Source organism: Eptatretus burgeri, chromosome 7 (genome assembly GCF_056783735.1).
Source record: "Eptatretus burgeri isolate ZD-2024b chromosome 7, Ebu_testis_v1, whole genome shotgun sequence".
NCBI classification, from domain to species: domain Eukaryota; kingdom Metazoa; phylum Chordata; class Myxini; order Myxiniformes; family Myxinidae; genus Eptatretus; species Eptatretus burgeri.
The window spans coordinates 87,507,571-87,523,732 of NC_140967.1; the positions used below are offsets into that span (position 1 = coordinate 87,507,571).

Consider the following 16,162-nt stretch of genomic DNA (forward strand, 5'->3'; position numbering starts at 1 on the left):
CTTTCATGGCTCCTTCAACCTGGTCTCAGGAATATGTCGCTCATGTTGATTACATCATCCTTAGTATGGGAGACTTCAAGCATTCCTGGTGGCCTTCTGTCCATTTTTCAGAAACAGACAATGATTATTTTACACCACAACTCACAAGATATAGGCTGAGCGAAGAACGAGGTGACAGACGGGTACAAAGGCAACATTAAGACGAAGGAGCCACAGTTGGAAACAACAAGGAAGGGAATGATGCAACAACAAAAGAGGAGTGAGAGGAGCAGAGGAAACACCGTAACCTGCAAGCAAGAGGGTTGGGATGGGTAGGATTGATAGTGGGAGAAAATAAAATTGTTTGTCCAGATGAGAAATGGTACGGCTTGATGGCGCAACGTCTCCTTGGATCCCTGGAGCGATGAGTTGCACTGAAGCATCTCAGGAAGTTTCACAAACCAGAGAAAGGAGGAACAAAACAGCAAGATTGTGGAAGTCCTGGATTCTGGAAGATTAACCAGAAGTGGGTTGCTGGAAGAATGGGTGCATCTTGGAGGAGCTGGGGAGATTCAGAGGGATATAGACTGGAGGAGAAGTGGTCGGCACAAGAAGGAAAAACACACAACAAGCGACCAAGCTCTGCGATGTCTAGCGCCAGGTCTTGTGCTTTGGCCTCATTGCGGGAGATATTTTTTGTGTGATATCAATAAACATTTTATTTGCCCCAATGCCAATGCTCTGTGTGATTTAGTTGGACCGTAAACCTTGGCATACTTATAAGCCTCCAATGAAACTCTGATGTGTGAAGTCAATTTGCCGAAATATCAAGTCGTTTCGACAGTTATCTCAGGATAAAATAAAATAAAAGTTGCCAACAGGTCCAATGTTCATTGGGGAACTTGTATTCTTAGAGAGTCTTATTATTCTTCATACAACAAAGGAATAGAGTATGAGAGACTGTTGGAATGCATCTGCAACTTGCATGATGCGAGGAGTGTCCTTTTCAGTTGTTTTGCTTATTTTTTCCTGTTTAACCGAATGTGATTTCCATTGATATGTCCATGTCTCCTAATGTCATTCATAAAAGTGGATGGAAAGATAAAGTGGGCCAGACAACTATGTTCTTTATTATTATTTTTTTTTCATTCTGCTTTGCATGATATGTAGGTGGATGGGTTAACCTATCTTTGTAATCTCGAGGATAACCCAGAACAAGCCGCAGAGTCCACAAAAGATGTGGAATGTTGTAAACATTTGGAATTGTTGCATGTAAGGCTCTGTTTGAGAATCAAATTCATTCTGAAACATGTCCAAATGTTATTTTCCTTCGAACCGCATGAACTCGCGGTTTGGGCAAATACACAACAGAATATCCAATTTCAGAATTTCTTTTTTGTAACTTACAATGCACCAAGGCCAGAGAAATTAAAACTAAATAGGTCGAGTGTAAAACATGTTCCATTATCTCACCTTTCATTGATTCAACATGATCTCATTTGACATATCACTTGAAATTCAACTCGGATGGAACCACCAAGGTGTTTAGACGCCAAGAAGGCTTCAAACGTGCCAACATCGTCCACGCTACATTATACCAATGCAGGGAATTTTGAATTTTGTTGTGGTCAGTATATTTTTGCGTATCACACCATTTAAAATGAACATGTCAATTTCAAAAGGCTTAGAACCCAATGTTTAATTGAACAGCATGTTCTACCTACCATGCAGTGCCCTCTGCTGTAACTGCATTGAACGACAGTTCGGTTCAAGTCCGAGGGCCAAACACAAGATAAGGTGGCTCGACATGGCTGGGCATAAAATGAAGCAAATTTCTAAGAAATTAAAACGAGAGAATTGGGATCCTCTCCCCACCATCCTTTTTTTTTTTTTTAGCCCCTGAAACTTTCCCGTGAACACGCCAAGTACAACCACCAGTTTTTAACGCATTCCCTCCAGCAGTTCAGGAGTGCATAGAAGTGAAACAAACAAACAAACACACAATTTTAAAATTATATACAGTATAATACTGGATATTTCAAAAAATTATACAAATACCAAACAAACTAGAGAGTTCATAGAACTCCTTACCCTACACAGTCTCCAGAAAAAGGACATGGGAAGGGTCTTTTCAACTCTTGCTCTGCGTTTCCGAGCACAATCTATATTACTTTTGTTTGTGAATTTTGAATAGCAGGCACCAATGTGCGATGGAAACCCTACGAAACGGATTGGTCAAACGCAACCGTACAGAGCTGAACCTTCTGCCAACTCAGAAACAATTTTTAGAATGATGTTTGAGAAAACGATGGACTTAAACAAGCAGATTTCTTGGACAAATTTGGACAAAGTTGGCACCACCATTTTTGTCTGAATCTCACCGTGACCGCTTTCAGGGCACACCGCAAAATTGATTGGTCGAGATGGCATAGAATGTTGCCCAAGTATGACTAAACTGGAAGTTTTTGGAAGTGCAAACAATGTGATTTGTGTTCTACAATGTTTAAATATATAATTCAATTGAAATGAAATAAAAGTTTCAAACTCTGTAGGAAAAAAACAAAACAAAATCATTGAATTCAGTCGTTTACTGCCATTGATGCACACTCATTTACACCACCATATCTAACACATTAAACTAGTTCTTCGTGCACGTTCTTTGTGTCCTTTATGATGCCCCTGAAAACATAAAGTTTCCTGTTTGAGATGATTATTACCCTTGCCGAAGGAGAGGATATTGTATTTGTGTCCATTTGTTTGTCTGTCTGTCTGTCTGTCTGTTTGTCTGCACAGAACTTTCGCGTTTTCTCCGCAACCGCTCGTCAGATTGAGACAAAATTTTCACCATTGTTGCGATTGCTCATGTAGAATGTTTTTAATCATAATTATGATGTCATAGCTCATGTGGTGTGGCAGCCATATTGGAAAAATGGAAAAAAAATTGGACTGTTGTATCTCTGAAACCGCACCAAGGAAAAAAGTTGAAACTTGGCACAAAACAAGTACTCCTCATGAGGAATGTGTGATTTTTATGACATCATTGGTGCCTTGTTGTATATGCAGAACGCTACATCTGATCAGAATGAAAAAATTTGAGGGTCATCTAGGAATAAAATGGTGCACAAAAAAATATTTGATTACATCATCAGTCACATGATTTGGCAGCCATATTGTTTTTTGGGGTTTTTTAACTTTCAAAAATATTCTTCTCCGAAATGGCTGAACAGATTGAGGCGAAACTTTACACGTATAACCGCCTATCCATAAGTAACAAAACGTTCACACATGTGATGTCATATGTCACATGGTTTGGCAGCCATATTGGATTTACCCTAAAACATATAAAAAATATTCTTCTCCGGAATGGCTGGACAGGACGAGGAAAAACTTCACATAAATGTTCCCCAAGGCATGCGTGTACAAGGTTGTTAAGGAATAATTTTATGTCACATGGTTTGGCAGCCATATTGGATTTAAGAAAATATTAAATAATGTTTTCTCTGGAACTGCTTAATCAATTGACGTGAAACTTCACAATTGTGATCTACTTGTGATGGGAAATACATGTTTTAAATTTCAACTTGATCGGATACATGAATGTTATCCAGGTTTCTCCTGATGACTTCATCTTTGCTTTTTGCTTGTTCGGGTTCCTTCTGATTACTCCAATGCAGGACTGTTCCTATTTGGTTTTCCATTTGATCTGAATTGAATTAATTTTAATCCCATTCTGAATTCAGTTGAATAATAATAAAAAATGTCGTGGGTCAGGATCAGGTGCCCGATCAAAGCGGCGTTACATCAAAGAGGGACGTCTTGGTACCTGGTGATCACTGCCAGCAGTTATAAAATGACAGTTCTAATTATGTCTCTTTTTAATGACGTAACACACCAATACACAAACGCCACACAAAATACACCACACAAAACAAGTCTTGGTGACTGGCGAGGGTCTGCAATCTCAGATTGCTCTTTTTCTTGTTAATTTTGTTTTACTTTCAGATGGAGAGACAGACAGACTGACAGATAGACTGAATGAAGCAATTGCTTCACCGCACTGTGTGCATGTGCTCTCAGGCCGAGACTTCATCCAATTTCCCAAATTAAGAGCCAAGTATTCCTAAACTGCAGGTTAAACTGACAGTGGGTTAAGAAGTGTTGATGGAGGTTTAAAAGATCATGCAAAAATAATAAGGTTGGGTTTGGAAGTGTTGATGTGGGTATATAAGATCATGGGTAAGTGAGAAGGTTGGGTTGGAAGTGGTGATGGGGGTATAAAAGATCATGGGCAAGTAAGTGGGTTGGGTTATGAAGGGTTGATGGGGGTTTAAAAGATCATGGCTAAGTAAGAAGGTTGGGTTAGGAAGTGTTGATGGGGGTAGTAAAGATCATGGGTAAGTAAGAAGGTTGCGTTAGGAAGTGTTGATGGGGGTATAAAAGATCATGGGTGTGGAAGAAGATTGGGTTAGGAAGTTTTGATGGGGGTAGTAAAGATCATACATAAATAATAAGGTTGGGTTAGGAAGTTTTGATGGGGGTAGTAAAGATCATACATAAATAATAAGGTTGGGTTAGGAAGTGTTGATGGGGAAGTAAAGATCATACATAAATAATAAGGTTGGGTTAGGAAGTGTTGATGGGAGTATGAAAGATCATGGGTAAGTTATTGGGTTGTAGGAAGTGTTGATGGGGTTATGGGGGGATAAAAGATCATGAGTCTTTGGTTGGTATATATTTCTAATTGCTTGCAACTTTATTTTTTACTTTAGGACCGCTGGCCAAATAAACCATTTCACAAAAACACAACCTTCAGTATTATTAAAAGGTTTTTGTAAATGAGAAATTTTATTCGTAAATACAAGTAACTGAAAACTTTCATGGACATGAAAGCGGTTGATTTTGTGTAAGTCTGTAAAAGGGTCAATTTGCTTGGTGTTAGCAAAAGGAGTCGAGGCACCATCTTGAGGCTACAAAAACTCTTTTGGTCAACTAAAATTACAAATGTCCTAGTACTTAATTTCTACAACCATAAATCCCATCGATTTGTCAATGGTCTACGAATGTCCTAGTAATTAATGTAAATATGTTCGAATAGTGTTCATCTAAGTTCAAATGGTCACAAGGTCAAATTTATTTCCAAGAAAGAATTAAAATACGAGCAGGGATTTGAGCAAACAGTCCATGTGCTGTATTTTGTTACCATCCTTTGGGTGTTTGTTTTGCTGGAGTGCAATAACCAGAGCGAACCGAGTGGAGATCTCTCCAAAGAAAACAACTCCTTTGAGGGAAGTTCGACAATAAACCTAATATTTTACGACAAGTAGCACAGGCATGAGAAGGAGCCTTCATTACCCTTTAATAGCCATACTATTATGATTTTTAACAAAAGACAATGGTACCTGCTTTCATTGACTTTTGGGTTGACGCGATCAATAAAGGTGAACTGATGGTTAACCAGGAGCAATGAACAGAGGGGAAAGGTTGGGGGAGCTATAAGTAGAATATGGCGTGAAACTTCCAAGAACCTGGAGCTGATTTGTATATTTGGTGGGGTGGGAGGTTGGTGAAGTCTTAAAGTCTGGTTGCTGGATGTTGTGCGAACATAAATATGAGCACTGCCTTGGCGGCGCCAGTCCAAGCGGGACTCCACCGAGTCTGGCCTATTCTGGCAGGAAACACGCAACATGGATATGTGGACCTGGGCGGCAGCCCTCAAGGCAAAGTTATTGACCCAATCGCGCAGAATGCGGCTCAGATGTAGCACACAAAGCATTGGCAGAGGATTACAAGCTGAGTAACAAGCACCATGCAGCAATTCAGACAGGACTTCACAAAGTGGGCTTGGACATGTCACTCCTTTGGCTGCACCATGAGTAGGCCTAATGTATAGGATGTATATTAATGTCTCACAGCAGCGATTAATAAACCCCGTTGAGTGAAACATGGTTTTGAAACCTTGATTCCTCTCTCTACTTTGCGTCGCCCTGAAATTGAGGATTATTCTTGTGCCCCAAACGGTTTCAGCTGAGATTAAACGAAATAACGTGTCGAAGAGCAATAAAGTGATTACGTTTCACACAAAATGAAGGCCGGTGGTTCAATCTGTGCTTTTTGTTGCTATGGTAAAGGTGACTGTTTACAAGATGGAAAAGGTGACATCTGGAAGAAAAAAGAAGCAGTGTGAGATGATGTCACAATTGCACAAATCATTCTGGGTGTTTCTAAGATGGCGGCGAGCAAGGTGTCATGCGGGAAGAGCATTGGGTAGTTCAGTGGAGCAGAAGATTGAAAGAGAAACACAAATCGAGAGTGGACATTGAACAGACATTCTAACTCTCACAAACATTTATACCTGTGTTGAACATATATAATACACGACTTTCAAAATGATGTATTAATGATAAATGAGGCTTTTTGCACATGCAGTGTGTGTGTGTGTGTGTGTGTGTGTGTGTGTGTGTGTGTGTGTGTGTGTGTGTGTGTGCGTGTGTATGCGCGTGCGCACACGCACGTGCTGATTGGGTCCTGTCCGGCCCTCTAAACCGACTGTTGCAGTGCAAAATCTATTATTCAAATTGTTATTTAAACATAATTTTCAGCATTTATATGAAAGAGTGATCAATTTCAAAATTGACAACTATAATTGTTCTGTTCCTGAATATAAATCGGACTGACTCAGAAATACTGAAGAGGAACACAAGATACAGTATATCCTTCATTGATAGGTTTCGGGTTCGTACCATTTATTGTAAGAACGTTCTCGCACCTGCCATGGAGATATAACGGAAAACACACACACACACACACACACACACACACACACACACACATCTTGTCCATCTCGTCATTTATATTGTTCACTGACAATTGAAATATTTTCTGATCACATCGAGACCCTCATGTCCTTGTTGACACAGCAGAAGGTGAATTCAAACTTGTTCATGATTGGATAGGGGCAAATATAATTTCTCTTCATGCAGATTAAATTAACTAAGTGTTTGTTAGCAATTCAATCACAGAGCTTCCTGGACATATTGGTGTAAATTTTAAACATCGAGACAGACTTGACCCGACGACATTTCTTGGCTTATTCATTGATCATAATTTATCATCAAAAGGATATTCCGATTATCGACACAAATTTCTCTCACCAAATGTTGGTATAATTAACAAGTTAAAGGTTTTTCCCAGTATATGTATTACCTGTCATATTCTGCCCTGATGCTCCCTTATTAAAACTATGGAATTTTATCTTGGGGGGGGGGGGTGGGGGAATGTATCAAATACCGATTGGGAGAGAATTTTATTGATTGAAAAACGATAACTCAGAATTGTTACAAATACTGGTTTTCATTCTCACACTGATGTGTTATTTCTCAACAAAAAGGTTCTGAAAGTTGATGATTTGTTTTATTTTAATTTAGGTAAACTCATGTTTCAAATAAATACCGATGTGTGACCTCATGCTATGGAATCTTTATTGATCAGAAACAACCAAATTCACTCTAATCCAACAAGACAGAGTGAAAATCCCTCATTTACCTTTTACCAGAACTGTTTTTACACAAAAATCTCTTGTGTTCACAAAACACAAATTCTGGAATGACATGGAAACAAGTCTAAAACAAGTTAATGGCATTGGAAGCTTGAATTGAAATATCGTCTTTGATACATTCAGTCCGTTTAATCATGATCATAAATAATTCTACCTCTGACATGTGACACCTGATTATTGCTGCTGATGCTCTTTGAACATGACTTTGACTTGAAGAAACATGAGTTTCCTTGCATATATTTGGTTCTTTTTCGATAACTTTACTCTTGTTCGTCTTTCGGTTGTTCCTGTTGGGGGTCGCCACAGCGGATCATCCGTTATGATCCGCATACTGATTTGGCATAGGTTTTACGCCAGATGCCCTTCCTGACGCAACCCTGGTCATTTTCGATAACTTTACTCTATTTTGTAGATATTCCAATGGACATCGCCTCTGGATATCCCCAAGACAACGGCATGTCCCGAGAAACCACAAACGCCAACTGCAACCCTCAACTCAGGCCGGACCCTCACGCCCAAAGTGGGTTTACCGAACCAGTGAATCAGGCAAGGCGGATGGGGAATCGTGCTTTCGACAATGCGGCGGTTAATTTGGCCGAGTGAAGCAATGTTGCATGCTGCCTGATGTGGGCTACCGTTACCATTGGGAACTCAGACCAATATTGCCCACCGGGAATGCTATTCGGACCAACACAAGCAGGATAAATCAGGACACATTCAACACTTGAATAATTTACTCCACAGCATGCAAGGGAATCGAAAGACGGGGAAAATGATGGGAGGAATGATTAAAGGAATGCAGAGGAGAGCAAATGGCAGGGAGGGGATTTTAACCTCAGAAAAATGATGAGGAAAATGATACATGAAATTACAAGAAGTTGAACATTTCAAACACAGGTAAAGCATATTATAAACACGTATACATTCTCCCTTACCCTCTAGCGATCATACGCGACCCGGGAGCGCTTGCAAACAATCACTTGACACAATTACAATACTGGATCCAGAAGGAAGACACAGAGAGATTGGGTTGAGGGATAAAGAGAATGGAGAGGTTGATAAGAAAAAGTTTGAGGGACTTTGTCGAGCCTTCACCCCACGTGAGATCGTTCTTGTTCGAAGCTATCTTGCCCAAAGTCACGCATCGTGCCGACCCTTGCAACTGAACCGTTGGTCTGGGGTCCCGAGTTGGTAACTGGCCGGCCAGCATGATGTTCTGCAGCCTCAGGACAGCTCGTTCCGTGTAAATATTGGCAGGTATTGGCGTTTGCAAGGCAGCGCTGGAAAATACTACACTGGAGCGATGTGAGTAAAGGCGTGTGAAAATGAGGAAACGTGAGATGGAAGAGAAAGTGTGGCGAGTGAGGTTTGAAAATCTGTTCTGGTGGAATGAAACAAAAAGTGGAAAATGTCTCTGGGAACAAGCTCTCAAAACTCTGATCTCGCTCAGGCGTTTGTTGAAGCGAGAGATGTTGCGACTGATCTGGGTATATACCCTGCCCCCCCACCCCCCGTGACTGGCTATTTTCCATTGTCCTTGCCATACCCCATTCATGTCACATGAAGTGGTGTGTGCAACTTCTGTCTCAACCTGAGCGACTTCTGTCTCAACTCATGCCGGGCCTCGCCATTATTCTGCTACCATGTGAGAAAATGAGTGAACGGGTTTGTGAGCAGGTGAGCAATGAACGTGAACGGTGAGGAATGGAAGCGAATGGAAGAGAATGGTGTTAAACAGAAGAGATGGAAAGATAGAGAAAAAGAGATGGATGGAAAGAGGGGAAAGGAACAGACACTTATGCTGCTTATACATGCACAATGCATATTGATCACATTGATATGATTTCGCTTACTCCAAAGAGAACACGAAATAAATAAATAATATCTATGTGTGTGTGCTTCCATTCCCCCAGGGGGTGCACGAATTCCAACCCCAGGCCACAACCATCAAACGACCCGCACCTCTTCATTCAGTCTCTCCTGAGGTTGTTCAACTTCCTCCATTCCTCTTTTTCTCCCACTCTTTCTTCCATCATATTTTGCACAACTCCCCCTACTCTGACCCTGTTTTTGTTTACAATCACATTCCTTTGCTAAAAAAAAAAGAAAAACTAATGCGTTGCGTAACTATGGCTCGCCATTCTACCTTAAACATCACTGATACTTCAGATTTGGATTCTGTACATTTGGAGAGAAAAATTGAGTTGACCAGGTGGGCAATATTCCGCTCATTTGAAGTCCAGAGTTATTTTTAGTGGCTCCCCAATGCCTGGCAAAAACCTCTGCCCATAAGCTTGATGGCACTCTTCAACCTGAAGGGTTCGCATTCTTACACTGGGACAACATGGCCACTCAACACGAGGTGAGTCCTTCGACCCATGTGACCGACATTTGAATAAAAAGCACGGTGATCTTCACTTCACCGTTCATGGTAACATATTGGTGGGAGCACGTGGCCACTCAACGTGGGAGTCCACTTGATGCAAGTGGGCTCCTTCAATGAAAATAAAGCACGATGGCCTTCTCTTTGATGTGAATAGCAACATATTGGTGGTGGGACCACGTGACTGCGGAATATGGGAGTCTTCTTGGTCCATGTGGCCCACTTCAATGAACAAAAAGCATGGGTCGTCTCGCAGCGATGGTGAGTCATCGACGTCCTTGTGCTGGCCTTTTCATTGCAGAAGGCCCAGAAACTGTGAACTTGGTGCTCAGTGGAGGGGAGGTTGGGGTGGGGGGTGGGAGAAATTCAAACATGCGTGTTGTCATGGAGGAATACTCACGGCCGTAACATTTCAACAATTGCTTTTACATTTTAAACATTTTCACGATCATGTTTCAAAGTAACCAATTTCACCCACCGTTGCAAGTCTTGGCATCTCTCCATAACGATGGGCCGAGCACTCTATTTTTCCTCCCGTACAACTTTTGACAAATGACAAGGCCTTTAACCACAGCTTGATGGAGAACTGCTATTCCAGATAATGAGGGAGGAGAATTGGAAACAAGACACCATTTGGTCATCATCTCGAAAAAGTTCCCCAGGGGTGAGGAATGTAGTAACAAAAAATAATTAAAATCAGATGAACGGTTTTCAATTTATTACAAAAAATTTTTTTTCAAAATGGCGGCCCCAGTCGGCCATCTTGGATCCGGACACGCCCAAAATCAAAAGGCTTCTTCCTTTTCAGGTGTAAAATGTGTGACCCAAATTTCAAATCGATATGGCAAAGAGTTTATGAGTTATCACACTCACAGCTATAAATGTTGACGGACAGCCGGACGACCGGGTGACAACAATATCCCCCTTCCGCCACGTGGCGGGGAATAACAAAAACACAATTCAAACTAATATGAAACATGTAATTGATATAAACATCCTCAGAACAGAATTCAGTATTTCGGTAAAAAAAGGAATGATGGAATTTTTGTACTTTTGAGTGTTTCACCGAGGGAGGCGAGATGTTGAGCATTTCTGAGTTGAATATGATATGCAGACACAGATTGAAGGGTGGAAGGAAGAATGCAACAATCAACGATCTTCCATGATGACAGAAACCAGATTCAGTTCAGGTGACTAATTCAGGTGAGTTGAGACTGAATCTGGAAGCAGTTCAGACAACCTGTGAAGGTGAGGGGGTGGGCCTCGAGGTTGTGTTTTTTTTCGAGACCATACAGTCCACAATCATGTCGGTCTTCCACCGTGCTGATCGACATCTTCCGGTCCTTTGTTTTTCAGCTGGTGTTCAGGAATCTTCACTGTTTCAATGGAACCCAGTTGCGCTGTTTAAGGAAAGACATGTCAGACATGGGTTGACACGGATAGTCGGATATACTGTGTACTGTCTTCAGATGTCTGTGGCAGGTAGGTTATTGTGGTTAGAAAAGGTAGGTTGAGGCATTTACCTTGCGGTGAAATATAAATCGTTGCAATATCAACAGTATGCGAGCCGACAACTTTCGTTCGTTCACAATGAACTCCAAATGGTGGAAATATTCATCCATCTGTTGAGGAACAAAAATAATTGGCAAGTCATCGACACGAAAAGCTATGTGATGGATCTTCATGAAAATCCCAAGTGGAATTGAACATGTCTGTCATAGATCAGAAGATAATATCTACCACGTTATCCGTCAAGTCAGAAGTAAGTTCCTTTCCCACGGTATTCAACATGCAACAGATGTATTCCACAGATTGGTTTCTTCCATCTCTGAGCAACTCGGCAAGAATATGCACGATGGTGTTGGTGTTGACGGCACCGAGTTTATAGAGCTCCCCAATGAATCGGATGATTCCCAAGGAGCATTTTCTGGATATCAAGAGGGTGCACAGTTCATCCTCGTTCACCTGGACAAAAAGAAATGTTCAAAGGCAACGTTAGTAAAGTGTGATCAAAATTCCCATTTTTTGTACAATTTTTCAATTATCACCCATTTTCCCAAGTTAACCAATCTGGAGGCTTCAACGCTCTTGATGTCGCATATGCAGCTGATTCCAGCAAGACTCTTGCAATACTCCTCCTCGCAATGTTTGAGCAAAATTTGCTGAAAGGTCTCAAACGTTCTGGCTGTGTCCCCCATTGGTACTTCAATCTGTGAAAGACAAAGCAGGGTGGTGAAATGGTAGGTAGAAGGGTCTGAGAATGTGAAAAAGAGCAAAAGTGTTCAATAAGCCCAGGATGTTCCAACATGTGACCTCCATCAGTGTTTAAAGGTCCTCACCTTGGTGAGGTGTTGGCATAAACTTGCATAGACCGCTGAATGTTTGGGCATGGCAATAGCTTGACAGACGATCATCTGAACAATGCTCTCAAAATGTCCGTACGTGATGTTTAGAGCCATGATCATTGCAAGAAGGTGGTGATAGTTATCTGGGGACATTTTGTTTAACAAAGTGCCAAAGAGTTTGAGAAGATCCTGAGCGAGAGAAACAACAGAAGTCAAGGTCTGAGTGACAAAGTAAAGTTGTGAAAGTTTTGAGGTTTACAAAGCTTGAGACTTTTAGTTGTGAAATCCGAGTTGGTTGTTTATCAAAGTTGTGATTTCACTCAGAACTTCGTGCATTGCTCGAGAAAAGGATTTTTAATTTACCCAAATTTGAAACCACCCACACATGTTGATTATCAACAATGAGTGATATTTACCGGTCGATGATGGAAACCTTCTTGATTTGGGGTGTCCACACAGTGCCGGGAGGCTCGTGGAGAGTTGTTGTGGTGTTGACTCTCCTCCATGTTCAAATTTTGTTCCTGGACATTTTCATGATCGAGCTGCTTCTGCTGTTCCTCAAGAAGTATCAGCTTGCTCTTCAGCTGCTGGACCTCCTTGTTCAGTTCTTTGTTTGCACGTGCAAGGTTTTCACATTGTTTGTTGGTTTCCTCTTGTTTCTCGTGAAACTGCTGCTCCTTCATTTTGTGGTCCTCATTTTGCTGTTGATGCTGATGTGCCACTTCATGTACTTGTCGCAGATTCATATTTAGGTTTTGGAGAATTTCTTTGAATTCTTGATTTTCTTTTGCAATAAACGCAAAATTTTCAGAGTTTACGTGCTCTTGCTGGGCAAGAAGCTCATGTAGTATCATTTGCTCGGCCTGGTTCTGCTGTTGCTCCATCTCTTGGTGCTCCAGGTGGCTGATCAGCTTGATGTTCATGTCTCGCAGCTGTTCTATCATCATCCTGTAACTTCTACAAAAGAGAATATTTCCTGAATGAGATGAGACTGAGAAGAATGGCGACTTCAGAAAGAACAAAACGACAACGAGAAAGCATCCCAAAACACAAAGCCCGTCCACGTCCACTTTGTAACGCACTGAAAATAAACAATCAAAACAATGGATAGAAAATATAAACTGTGTGTGTATTTATATTTATACATTTTATTAAACAGTGTTCTTCATATTCTCAGAAGAAAGTTTGTTGAAGATTTGATGACAAAAGCTCAAATGGTAAATGACCTGCGCACGCGCACACACACACACACACACACACACACACACACACACACACACACACACACACACACACAAACACACACAAACACACACACAAACACACACACACACACACACACACACACACATACACACACACACACACACACACACACAAACACACACAAACACACACACACACACACCCACACAACCCCATGACCTCCTGCATGAGGGACGGGCTAAGAAACTGGGACAAAGGAAGGAAACGAAGAAAGACCAGAACCTTAATGAGGTGGACAAGCTGAATGAGAGATTCCAAAACTAAACATGTGACACATCGCTCTTTACCGTGAAATGAGGCACTTTTTATTTCTCTTCTTTCTGAACCAGCCACGAGACCATGCGGTGATGACCGCAATGATTACGATCAACACAAGGCCGAACCAGGTAAGCCCAATCCATTGCAGCTGCCTGGCTTGTTCATTGATATTCCCCAGGTGAAGGTACTTGGATTGGATGATCTGCGTACAGCACGTGGACATGGACAGCAGTGTCAGGATAGAAATTAAATGTGATAAAAGTGGGTTTTATCCACCAAACACTACAAGTTATATTTTATAATCAATTGACATTTTCAACACCCTAAAAATCAACTCTTTCTTTCTTTCCTACTCCATCTTTCAAAAGTTTGTCATTTCTGCATTTGATGTGAAACTCGTCCATTTTTTTTACTCAACACGATCGAGGCTCATGGAACTGCAAGGTGATTGAGAGTACGAGCTGTCATTTGGGAAGCACAGCAACTCCTGGATCCATCACGGAAAGAATGACAAACAGGAAAGGAGGAGAGAAGAGTGAGAGGAGGGAAAGGGAACACTGCAATCTGCAAGTAAGGGGGTCAGGCTTGGAGCGTTAATGGGGGGTAATAAAGATGGTGGGTCAAAATGGGGAGGATGACATGAGATAAGGGTTCACTGTCTGCTGAAGAACCTGCAGGGAAGAGTGGGAAATCACAACCTCTGGAATGCAGTTCTACTGACGGGATGAGTAAGGAGCAAGATGGAGGTTTGCAGTCAGCCTGGATTTTTGGAAGTTTAACCATTCGGTGGTGTAGGTTCAGTTATAGTGAGATAACTAAAATTATAGTTTTTAAAATCTGACACCTTTCCATACTTGGATATCCCTGGTGATGAATGTCTGGTGCTACAATAACAATGATTTGTAAAACCCCCTCGGTTATAATTTTGTGATTAATATCTACAATTGTGAATCCTGGAGTCACCTCATTGAACCAGGACACCGAGTTCAGCAACAACCAAGTCCTTACATCATTGATTTACGGGGGTGATTCCATCCATCCAGTGGGACCATACTCTGTGCAGAGTGTTGGTGCTGCTGAAGCAGAGTCCTTGGCTTTTGGACACAATCCTGGATGGGTCACCACTCCGACACAGCACACCAGCATGGTGGCACTCATTTCGCCAACCTCCGAAGGATGACAGGCAGAGTCAACCCCACCTGGTATTAATTATACATCCGAGGAGGGTTTGAACTGAGGATCGTGGGATCCCAAGCCCACCACTCCAACCATTAAGTTAACTCCAGGTATGGGGTTGATTGTGGCCCCACATGATGTCAGGAGATGTTAATTTGAATTTTACATTTACACAATTTTTATATATCAAAGACCTCATCAGTTTACACAGAAAAAAGTCTGATTTTGGGATGCTCTCGTACCCTCACAGCTGCACTGTCTGTGGAGATTTGAAAATGTAAATTCACCAAATCCTCACCAGAAACACAGTGAAAAAAAAAAGGAATCTCAAACCAAATGACCTCCAAGTTTCCCCCTCAGGGGGCTTTCACAATCACATTTTAGTGAGGCCACAGACTTACTGATCACTGTTCACAAACCGAATCAATCTACATGAACGTCACATTGGTAAAAGGTGAGCAGTCACAAATGGAAAGGAGAAACGTGAAAAGTGAAAGTTCACAAAATGTAAAACTGAATTAAATATTTTTGTTGTCGTTCTGTACTTTAGTTTATTTTACTTTCTCTTCTCTCCATGAACCCCAGCTCACCACCTCCCATGTTACCATAGTTACCCCTCACCCGTTTTGACTTGAGAATCCATCGTCCGTGACGAGTCTGATTCGCAGACACAAACATTTCCCGTTCTGAGTTCAGCTGGACAATTCCCCAAGAAAAAAGTCTGAAGATGAAGATACAAATGATCCCAATCAGCGTCCACATTGTCAGAGCTTGTAAACTTGCTTCTGTCGCTGTGAACGAGTCTGTCGTGGAATCCGCACTGTGCGTCACAATGAACGTTTGTGCGTCACGATGAACGTCTGTGCGTCACAATGAATGTCTGTGCGTCACGATGAACGTCTGTGCGTCACGATAAACGTCTGTGCGTCACGATAAACGTCTGTGCGTTTACTTGTAATATTTGTTTTCATTTACTGTTCTTCACAAACTGACAAAACCCACACTCAAGTGAAACAAAGCACAAGTTCGAATGTTTGAAAGTTTGTTTAAATTAAATTAAAATTTACAACAAGGATCAACTCGGTGTGAATTGTTTTGTGTTTTAAATTCAAAAATAAAAATCCCGTTTAATTTCTGGATTCAGGTTAAAAATGGCGATTTCATCACAGAGAATCGATTGGCTTCATGTCGTCAGGGCAG

General features: G+C 41.4%; 1 protein-coding gene across 1 annotated transcript; it reads right to left on the bottom strand.

Annotated features, from left to right (window-relative positions):
* Nucleotides 1-9,510: 9,510 nt before the first annotated feature.
* On the bottom strand, nucleotides 9,511-15,775 carry LOC147023696 (uncharacterized). The gene is made up of 8 exons (XM_085889454.1): nucleotides 15,584-15,775; nucleotides 13,816-13,988; nucleotides 12,679-13,219; nucleotides 12,257-12,451; nucleotides 11,984-12,127; nucleotides 11,658-11,882; nucleotides 11,441-11,539; nucleotides 9,511-11,317 (listed from the first exon to the last, which is right to left on the bottom strand). The coding sequence occupies exons 1-8, from the start codon at nucleotides 15,722-15,724 to the stop codon at nucleotides 11,291-11,293; spliced, it is 1,545 nt and encodes a 514-aa protein (XP_085745580.1). The 5' UTR covers nucleotides 15,725-15,775; the 3' UTR covers nucleotides 9,511-11,290.
* Between the last annotated feature and the right edge of the window lie 387 nt (nucleotides 15,776-16,162).